The sequence below is a fragment of the Danio aesculapii genome, chromosome 3 (assembly GCF_903798145.1).
Source record: "Danio aesculapii chromosome 3, fDanAes4.1, whole genome shotgun sequence".
NCBI lineage: Eukaryota > Metazoa > Chordata > Actinopteri > Cypriniformes > Danionidae > Danio > Danio aesculapii.
The window spans coordinates 7,365,282-7,376,352 of NC_079437.1; the positions used below are offsets into that span (position 1 = coordinate 7,365,282).

At 39.0% G+C, this 11,071-nt stretch overlaps 1 protein-coding gene across 1 annotated transcript; it reads right to left on the minus strand.

Moving 5' to 3' along the window:
- Positions 1-1,504: 1,504 nt before the first annotated feature.
- On the minus strand, positions 1,505-10,267 carry sox10 (SRY-box transcription factor 10). Its single transcript, XM_056453016.1, has 4 exons — positions 10,160-10,267; positions 7,480-8,164; positions 5,372-5,634; positions 1,505-3,645 (listed from the first exon to the last, which is right to left on the minus strand). The coding sequence occupies exons 2-4, from the start codon at positions 7,917-7,919 to the stop codon at positions 2,891-2,893; spliced, it is 1,458 nt and encodes a 485-aa protein (XP_056308991.1). The 5' UTR covers positions 7,920-8,164; positions 10,160-10,267; the 3' UTR covers positions 1,505-2,890.
- Between the last annotated feature and the right edge of the window lie 804 nt (positions 10,268-11,071).

Sequence of the window (11,071 nt, forward strand, 5' to 3'; positions counted from 1 at the left end):
AAGACTATTGATGAACTCCAGCATAACACTGTATGATAACGCTTCAGATGACTGTTCTAGAGCCTACAGCTAATCAATCTGTCACATTCTGGAGTGTTTTACGGGTCTAAAGAACATTATAAATCATCTTAAATAAAACAAATACATTTATAGAGATGGTAAATAAGTATATCATGTCACTTACCTGGGAAATGGAGGCCATCTGAATGGTTTGTGATCACAATTAGGTGCACACAGCATGCTATATCATCTGATAATTGTAGGAAATAATCCCAAAAGGCAATTAACTGTGTAAATCCACATAAAACAAATAGAAAAATGCGATGTATATGCCGAGTTCAGCAGCTAATCAGCCGGAATCAGCTAAAGTGACGTGACGTGTCACTTACACGGAAGTTTCAGTTACTACCGTATTGGCTTGCAGAAGTGAGCGCAGGATGTTGGTGCTTGAAGCTAACGTGTGTCATGTCACATTTGCCATGCAAAAACAGTGCAAAGGTAAATGCACACGCTGTTTGTGTGCGTGCGTGTATGTGTGAACTTTATAACATCATTATGTGACTCCTCATTGCAACTCCACAACATAATCATTGGGAAAGTTCTTCCTGTAGTGTTTCTCACAGACGTTACATGAGATCTGCTTCCTTCATGTCTGTCACTGTGCTGTTTATCTGACGCAGCCGGAGATTGAGGCACACTGACAGGCACGTGGGAACGGTGGGCGGGGAGAATCAGCATTAAAGGCACAAGCACAGCTACATTGTGTTTGAAGCAGAAAATCCCAACATTCTAATAGGTCTAACAAATAATCTGATGGGTGTTTTAAGCTGAAACTTTACAGACACATTCTGGAGACACAAAAGACTGATCTTACATCTTGAAAATGGGTAAAATAGCTGCCCTTTAACACAAATAAAATAGTACTGTTCTCCTGAAGAAAAACAACAACAATTGAATCCATAGCAGGATATTCTAATGGTTTCCAATAGAATTAGCATTAAAAACATAATAAACATCACATTTTATCTATTAAAACCAGTATATTTAAATAGTTTTGTATTATAAGATTGATTTGTTGGTTTTAACAAGCCATAATAGCAGGCAAACAAAAATCCAGACCAACACACTTTACATTTTAAAACCAGTATAATTCCCAATATAACTGATTCATATGTATTTATAATATATACAGATAATTTCTAATAGAGGGAGGCACGATCGCCTCACAGCAGGAAGGTCACTGATTCGGGCCTCGGCTGGGTCAGTTGGCATTTCTGTGTGGAGTTTGCATGTTCCCCCCTTGTTGGCGTGGGTTTCCTCTGGGTGCACCCGGAGGAAACTCAGGCCAACACGGGGAGAGCATGCAAACTCCGCACAGAAACGCCAACTCATCCAGGACTCGAACCAGCGACCTTCTTGCCCCTGTGTTATTTTTGTTTATTTATATATTTTGCTCCATTATCTAAACAGGTGGAGAAGAGAAAGATGAGACGAGACGAGTGCGTGTTTGTAAAGACTGCAGCTTTATTTAGAGTGAGGAAAGTTAGTCACTGCTCTCAGTTCTATTTACACCGACAGAGAAAAACAACAGCACTTTTACCCACCACAACATCACACGACAAAAGTTTACAACAGAATAAAACGCTACTGATAAAAAAAACAACGACAAATATAAATAATATTCTGTAATATATATAAAAAAAGAGTTGTTTCTGAATAATACTAAATAATAAAGAGGGCAAAAAAAACTATAAAAGTACCAAAGGGAGACAAAACGTAGAATAGCTAAATGTTGTATTTACCAAAAATAATACCATGAAATGAATGTGTTTATTTACTTACCCAATGTTAGGAAGGTCTTCAGATAGTTGAAATTACGTTTAATGTATTTTCCGTATTATAAAAAAATGGCACTTTTTAATTTGCATATGCATATTCGATGTGGACGAAACAAAATATTCGCTTCGCTTAACGCATGATAAAATTTGCACCCTGAAAAAGATGCAACGTCATCGAAATTGAATTTATCAGGAACAACAACTCGTTTCTGATGGACTTGAGGCACTAGCGGTATTCTCTAAAAATAGTCATTTATTATTAAAAATTCGTAATTACCTCCACTATTTCCAATGTGGCAAAAAATATATTACCTTTACAGTACTCCTTGTGTGTGTTTGAAATAAAGGTGCGCTCACGTTTACTGTTTTCGCGAAATATAGTCATTTCAAGAGGAATCCACATGATTGGGAATTCAGTTTACTTTACGTTAATGTGAGCGCGCCTTCATTGGGTGGAAACGTGTGGATGGCACTGATATTTACACACGCTGAAAGTCATAAAACACAAATGTCATTAACAAACACTAGACAGTGGTGAAGACTTTTCAGTGTAGTTATGGCAACACAAATAACAACAGTAACGACAACACGAGAGATTACAACAACGAAAAACACGTCATTATTTTTTTAAAAACAATATGGCCTTATTTTGGTTAATAAAAAGATTATTCATTCATACAAATACAAATAAAAAATGCGGATGCACAGGTAGTAGCATCCTGTGTTGTAGTCTGTGTGTGATCTGATATCCGGAGTTCAGGAGCGATGGATGCATTCTCATATTTTTATTTAATGTTTTGGTCTCGGTACTTTGGTAATACGTCTGTTTTCGAAAATACTACTGGTGTCAAATTGGCGTTGAGGGAGCAGGTTTGGACTGTGGTCGCCTGAGGCACGTGAGAATATTTCCCTGCAGATCTCCACACACACTCTTCTCTCAGATCTCAGTTTGTGTCGATTGTGGTGCAGGCGAGTGTTTTGATGATTTTTTTCCGTCACACACACACTTTTAAGTTTGGACCTTCAGTGACTGGTCATCTTGGTAGAGTGTGTCACGGTCGAGACAGTGTGGTGTATACGGGCTGCTCCCAGTGCGTGGGGCTGTGCGACTGAGGCACGGAGCCTGGATCCGGAATGGCGGTGTACAGGGGGCGCTGCGAGGGGCCCATGTAGGAGAAGGCGGAGTAGAGGCCTGAGGCCTGGCTGGAGTGGGCGTAGTAGGATCCCGAGGCCTGGTGCTCGGCATATTCTGCGAACTGTGCGCGGGATGCCAGCGAGGGGAAGGCGGAGCTGTAGTGTGGCAGTGTTAGCGGTGTGTATGTGACATGTGAACCGCTTGCCGCTGTATCCCCGGAGAAGTGCGTTTCACTCTTTATCTGCGTTTTCCCGCCATCTGCGCCCAAATGCTGCTGGGATGGCAGCTGCTGCTTGGACAGCCATGCGGTGGAGTGGCCACTAGCAGCCGCTAGCGCGCTGGAGATTCCGTATGTGTACGATGAAGCTGCGGATCCTGCGCTGGCAGTGGCGGACGCCTGCGGGTGGCCATTGGGTGGGAGATACTGGTCGAACTCATTCACGTCGAACGGCTCCATGTTGGCCATCACGTCATGGCTGATTTCACCAATGTCCACGTTACCGAAGTCGATGTGCGGTTTCCCGCTGGCAGACGAGGAGGCGGAGCTTCCGTCTGCTCCCACCCCCAGTCCACTCCGAGAGGCTCCGCCCTCACGCTTGCCCTCGCCTGATTTTCCTCCCTGCAGTTCCGTCTTGGGTGTAGTAGGGGGCGTCGGAGGGCTGTGACTCTGACCTGAGCGAACAAATGCAAGAGAATAGAGTTTTACTTGTTTTCCAAAGCTGTAGTTATTTATCCACAAATACAGTGAAATAGTGACATGTTATTGCAATTTAAAATAACAATATTTTCTAGGCGAATGTGTTTTACAATGTAATTTATTTCTATAATGCTGTCAAATGATTATTCATATTTAACATAAGTTTGTATGTACATAATATATGTGTATATTTATTGTATTGTATTTATATGTACAGTATATATACAGATACAAGTATTATTTTAATGAATATGTTTACATTTATACATTATTTATATATATATATATATATATATACACGCACTGAAAAAAGAACTGGGTTTACAGTTTTTTAAGGTGATAGCAAACAGTTTATAAGGACTTTAAACGCATAAACTAACTTTAGTAATGTTCAACTTTATATTTACCCCATATAAATTGTTTGAAATCACTTACCTTAAACTTTTTTTTGCAAATCTAATGAATTAATTTTAGTGTACTAGGCTTTATTTACAGACACTGGGTCCTTTAAATAAATAAATCTAAATGTATATATTTTAGTTTTGTGTATATATATATATATATATTATAATTGTTTTTGGGGGGTTTCACCTTTATTGGATAGGACAGTAGAGTGTATTGACAGGAAAGCATGGGGAGCAGAGAGAGGGGAAGGATCAGCACAGGACTCCGAGGCGGAATCGAACTCAGGTCACCGTGAGCACCGGACTGTGTCGACGCACTAACCACTACACCACTTGTGCCGGCATATATCTTTGTTTTTAATGTATGTTAGTATATATGTGTACATACATACTAAATTTTACAGTAAATACAAACTTTTATTTTGGGTGATTTATCATTTGACAGAATAAATACCTGTGATTTAAAATGATCCTTCATAAATATTACAATATACTGCTATTGCTATTATTATTACATTTAAATTCTGCTTTTTAATCAAATGATTGGGTTTGTCCATATTTGGCCAAACACTTTGATACAACAGCCCAGCATTTTTGAGTGGTTTTAATATAATAATGAATAATATCATAATATTAAATATAATCTGATTTGACAATTAAGAAACATTTCTGAAAATCTTCAATGTTAAAGATTTCCAGGACACAAATAAATTATTTCTAGGTATCTTATAGCAGCAGAAGTCGTCATAGCTGGGTAAACATAGCGCAGTGAATAGGACAGCACCACAAATTTAGATAGCGTTCCCATTAGCTTAAACTGCAAAAACAAAACCTTCATGATCATGTTTTCTTACAACTTTCAAAGGGGAAATAATATAAAGTAGGCCTAAACGCTGTGTTAGAAACACTCTTGCTACACTAAAAAATGTAAATCCAATGATTATTTTTTAAGGATAAGTAAATGCAAACAATTTATATGAGTAAAATTAACAAACAAATTAAGTTGAACATTACTCAATATAATTAGTTTGCTTTAATTCAGCCCATATAAATAATTGTTCAGTCTAGTTACTAACCTATTAGTGTTAACTAGTACATACTGTAATTAAAGGCCAAGGGTGATATAATACAAACTGTAGTATTAAATGTATAAACTATTCAATCATATACCATGCTGATGAACGCTGAAACACTTTATCTGAGTCTCCATAAAGGACTTAACTCTCATTTTGATCAGTTAATTGTGTGCTTGAGTGTTTCGAGTACTTGTGTATGTGTATAGGCAGGTGTATCTCACCTGTAGCGTGAGGGTGGTGTCCGTCAGCCAGTGGCGACCCTGCAGCCCCGCCGTGCGCCACCTCCAGGTGCAGGCTCTTGTAATGCGATTGGCTGTGGCTGACCTCGCCCTCGGAGTGGGCGTCGGCCTCTGAGTTGGATCCCGGTTTGCCGTTCTTGCGTCGACGTGGCTGGTACTTGTACTCGGGATAATCTTTCTTATGCTGCTTCCTCAAGCGCTCGGCCTCCTCGATAAACGGCCGCTTATCCGTCTCGTTCAGCAGTCTGAAACGTGCAAAAAAAATAGCAATAATACACATTAAAATATTTACTAGAGGAAACACTCAAGATAATGTGAACGAGTTTCAGTACAGTCCAAAACATAACCCCAGAGGCTGAAATTACAACTCTGATAAAGCTGTTTTGTTGTAACCCAACATTGGGTTAAATATGAACAAACTTAACCGTTGGGTTAAACGGTGTAACATTTTTTTTTAAATAACATTGGTTCAAATATGAACAAACCCAATGTTGGGTTATTATTATTATTATTTTTTTTTTTTTCAAATTAATTTGAATTACACTTTTTAAACAAATGGTTGGGTTTGTCCACATTTGACCCAAGAACAACCCAGCATTTTTAGTGTACACGTTTAAATTATCAGAACACTTTGTTAGTTGTAAAATCCTGATCTTTATGCTTTTAAATCTCCATTATGATGACTATTGTATGTAAAAATGTGTGTGAAATCGATTATCTTGACCATCTTGTTTAGTGTAACTCATCGGATATGTGTAAAGCACACTTTAATGGCGCCTGACTGAAGATTACTGAACAGTTGAATACTCCGATTTCTCCTGTAAGTGTTGAACATGATCAGGTGTGTGTGTGTGATATTCCAGCTGGCGTATGAACGAGCCCTCGGTGTGATTCTCCACCTGTCCTGCACTGTCATCTGCAGAGCGAGACGCGCTTTCGTTCACAGTTTATTCATGCATCTACAAGTCCTGCAAAACCAAACACTCACTTCCTCACCAAAATAAACTCCTCTGGATAAACAGCCTCTGTAATAGTTGCAGTTGGCCTCGAAGCCGCAGGTTAATAGTGCTGTTTACGGGCTGCGCATGTGTGTGTGTGTGTGTGTGTGTGTGTGTGTGTGCTCTTTTCCACAGCAGCTCCTGAAGGGATTTGTCCTTCTAATCTGGCATGTTGAAGGAATGATTATTCTGAGCTAAAGCCCCTGAGAAACTCAAAGCCAGAGGCCGAGTTTACAACACCACACCACAGCAGCAGCGTTCACTTAATATAGGAGGCTTCAGATCTACAGCAGGAACCTGTCAGACTGCAGGATCAATTATGAACTGATAGAATTACTGTAATGAATTCATGGAGGCTGTTTCTGGAGTGGCTCATCACTGAGAATGGTCAGATTTGATCACCGTGGGTTTATGGTGATACACTTTAAAGAAAAGAAAAGAAATCTGGGTCGTCATAAGCCAACGTTGGGTCAAATATGGACAAAACCAATGATTGGTTCATTTTAATATTAAATTTAAATGACAATTTTTTTTTTATCCAGGGGTTGGGTTTGTCCATATTTTACTAAAAACTAGGTCACAACGACCCAGCATTTTTCACTATAATTTTATTGTACTTTATTTTACTTTTAAATTATTTTATTGAATCGCTTTAAAATTGCCGCAGTATAAAATGTGTGGTTTAAAACATTGCCATAAAGGGATAGTTCACCCTAAAAGTAAAATTATATCATTATTTACTCTTTACTCATTATTTATACTTTTTAAACATTTAGTTTCTTCTGTTGAACACAAAATAAGATAGTTTGAAAAATGTTGGAAACCATTGACTTCCATAGTGTTTGTTTTCCTGCTAAGGAAGTCTTTTTGTTTTCAAAAACATCATCTTTAGTGTTCAACAGAAGAAGAAAAACTCATTAAAGTTTGAAACCACTTGTCTGAGAGTAAATAGTGAGTGTATTTTCAGTTTTGGGGTGAACTAATCCCTTTTAATATGTGTATGCACCTTATTTTACACATTGTACTGCAACATGGTGGCGCAACAGTCCCGTTGTAGTGCGTGTAAAGGTAAAGCATCGTTCGTGCGCTCACCTCCACAGCTTCCCCAGTGTTTTGCTGAGCTCGGCGTTGTGCAGGTGCGGATATTGATCCGCCAGTTTCCTGCGCGCGGCCTGCGCCCACACCATGAAAGCGTTCATCGGCCGCTTGACGTGCGGTTTGCTCTTGCTGCCCGAGTTCACGCGCACGGGCATGGGCACGAGCGTCCAGTCGTACCCGTTCAGCACCTGACTGACCGCCTCGCGGATGCCGATAGGGAACCGGTCATCCTCCTCGTCGGACTTCACCGACACCCCGCCGGAGACACCGGCTCCATCATCCCCGATCCCGGACATCTGAGACTGCTGACCGGGCAGAGGGGAGTCCGCGCCACCGGGAGCGCCCGACGAGTGACCAGGGGACATGGAGTGCCCGTCTTCCGACACCCCAGGACTCATTTCCACCTCCGACATGCTGTGCTCCTCCGCCGACATCGGTCCACTCGTTCTGCGGCCACAGGTGACTTCGGTAGGTCTAACGTCCTCACTTAACTTTTGTTTTAAATATAAATGTAGTATCTTGTACTTTACAAATGTTTTTTGTCCCTTGTCAAACAATTGTGTTTTTGTTTATTATTTTAGATCATCCAGTGAAACTTTAACAGTTCTTTTCATACGACTCGACTCTGTCAGAAGAAATCCTTCCGCCGTCTTCCTCTTGATATAGATCTGATGGAAACCTACAAAAATACACACACAGGTAATTTATTAGTCATAATAATCATTGTTATTATTGTATTAAACAGCTTGCTTCTGCAAAGCATGTCTTCCTAATATATAAAATAACATTAATATGTCGTTTTAACGGTTGGCTGACCGCACAACCCCTTTGCTGTTCACTAAAACACCTCACGAACAAGATAAACCTGTTCAGGAAAAACCTACAAACACTGAGGCTTTGACTTTATTTAGAAGTCGCCTTTTTCCAGGGCAGCGCTGCAATCATACGGTGGCGTCAGTGGGCCTCGGTGTGTGTATGTGTGTGTTATTTTAGCTTCACTTCTGCTAACAAGCTACTGTTGAAGGTTTGGCGGTTTGTTCAAGCTCCCGGGAGAGAAAGTGCTGGAATAATACCGGCTTCATTCCGCCTCGCTGCTGGATAAACACGGAGCGGCGCTGCTGTGGGCAGCTGAATTACACAGTGTTTGTTGGTGAAAGCACAAACGACGACTTATAACCAGCAGCAGAAGAAAAAAAGTCCAGAGTCATGGCAGTATATGTTTCTGAAATCTGAAGTAACCGTGAATTAAACGACTGGATGTGGTTGACTAGGTCAATTTACAGAAAATCAGTCAAATAATTTATATGCGACAGAAGCTGTTGAGATGCGACCTGTCAGCTTGAACTTGAGTTAAAGTCCGACATCCAATCTCAACCCGAACACAGCATCCAACACCAGTGTTAATTAAGACACAGGTGACAGAATTAATAATAATCAACAATCACATTTATAGCCTACAGAAAGCGGTAATGGTTTGACTTGTGTACAATTTATTTGGGACGAAAAATAAAACATCGCACAAGACTTGGTTTGTTTGAGTAGCTAACAAATGAATGCGTCAATTTCGGTAATTGCGCTTCTATGTTTATTTTGTTTTTAGCTCAAGATTTCTGCGACTGTTTTCTGTCAAGAGAACTTTAGAAACTTTATGCTCATTCATTTTAACTAGCTATACTCTCAACTCTTGCTTATTTGCGTTCCCTCCGCTGTAAACTTTATTTGTTCAGATTTGATTGAGTTCATCTTTGGCTACTGTTGGGCGGATCATAACGCCTGGTTTGGCAATAATTTGCCCCTAATTCACTCATGCCAAAACACAACACTCATAAATGACACAAACTCGTTCGAATAAAACCAGGCTTTCAAACCAATCTGCGGAGATTTTATTATTTTAATAGTCAAACATTTGACTCAAAGTTCCACAAAGGTGCATTTCAATTGGTTCAACTTTACGTAACTTTTCTGATTCTGTTATATTTGTTGTGAAATTATATGTAGATAACAAACAATATTCTAAATTGTGTACTTTAAAGTTTGGTGTTAATCTTTACGTTGGTTACAAGAGAAGTTTGGCAAGAGACAGCGATATTAGCCTACAAATATCCTTACGCAAGCAAAACTCAGAAGAATAAATAAAAAAAATGTAAAAGATTTCTAATAAAACTATAAAAAAAACAAAAGGTAATTCCCTTTCAATTAATTAATTAATAGTTTATTGGACTGTGTTTGCTAAAAAAACCTAAAAGTATATATTCTTCCCAAGTAGTCCGATAGATTAAGCCGTTTTTTCCAATTAAGACAGATTAACCCAACACGTCTCTGATTTACACATTCACGCAAATCTCGAAATTTATGCCTCGTGACACCAACTTAAAGTGATCCTTTCGCCAAAAGATTAGATAAGTTGCACTTTTTACACCTTTAAAAACGTCCTTTACTCTATTTCAATTAGAAACTTTCCTCATTAGTTATCCACGACCAATTATAGGCTACCATAAACCGAAAAATCAAAAATAAGTAGATGCTGAGAATAAATTCAGCGCGATATACACTATTTATTATTAATATTAGTAGTATTAATGAGAAATGTAGTAGTTTCTCCGTTAGACAGTGCAATGGCGTATATATTCCCACACAGAGTAAGCGATAGAGAGAGAGGCAATAATGCACTTACTTTACAGTGCAGCAGGTCGCCCGCCCAGCGCGAGAGTCCGTCGGTTCAGCCCCCTCGCTCGCGCTCTGAATGCCTGCTCTGTGTCGCGCGTCGAGGCTTAAAGAGCCCCGTTGTGTGAAGAGCGAGAAAAAAATCAATTCATGGAAAAAATCTCTTAAAGGAGCAGCAGAGCCCCGTCGGGTCCCGCTCTGATTGGCTGCTGAATTTTGCCCCCAGGTTTTCTGAGCAGAGGGCGGTGATTTCGGCTGCAAATCAACGACAGTAATATTTGGCCTCTCACAGGGGCATCTTACTTTTAATTCAGATTTTAAACTTTTTAAATGTACATTTGTGCCTTCTACTTTATTATTTTTTAATTATTCCAAGTGAACTTGTTTTAACACGTTTTATTTGCTTTTAAGAGTTTATTTATGTTTCTTTTAATGTTGTTTATGTAAAGCACTTCGATTTACCATTGTGTATGACGTGCTATTTAAATAATCGCCCCTTATACGTTTATTAGGAACTTTATAGGTTGTTGTTGATCTGAATCTTGGTTTTAGGTAAAGTTGTTTAATTATAAACTTGTCGATTTGATAATTTCAACAAATGTTAAAATCTTATCTTAAGTTTTATAATATTTTTTCTTTATTTTTCAAACATTAAAGCAGTGTATTAGCAGTTTTAAGTTTTGACAGGCTAATTGTGCAATTAAAACTATCCGTTTGATTTGTGATTCGTAATAAGGGTTGAAAATGGATCAGAATTAAGCTAATTAATAAAAGTTATATTATAATAACCGAATTATTCGAAATACACAAATTGAAACACATATTTAAAAGGTTAAATATTAACTTTGTTTACCTGAAGGCCACGTGGCCATCGATCGACATCAGAGAACCGCAAAAATTGTAAAATCTCGGGGTGCGATTA

Coding starts and splice junctions, on each gene's coding strand:
- sox10 (XM_056453016.1), bottom strand. CDS start 7,919: ATGTCGGCGGAGGAGCACAGCATGTCGGAGGTGGAAATGAGTCCTGGG. Junction 5,635..7,479: donor ACACTGGGGAAGCTGTGGAG/GTGAGCGCACGA, acceptor TGCACGTTTCAG/ACTGCTGAACGAGACGGATA. Junction 3,646..5,371: donor ACACCACCCTCACGCTACAG/GTGAGATACACC, acceptor TTGTTCGCTCAG/GTCAGAGTCACAGCCCTCCG.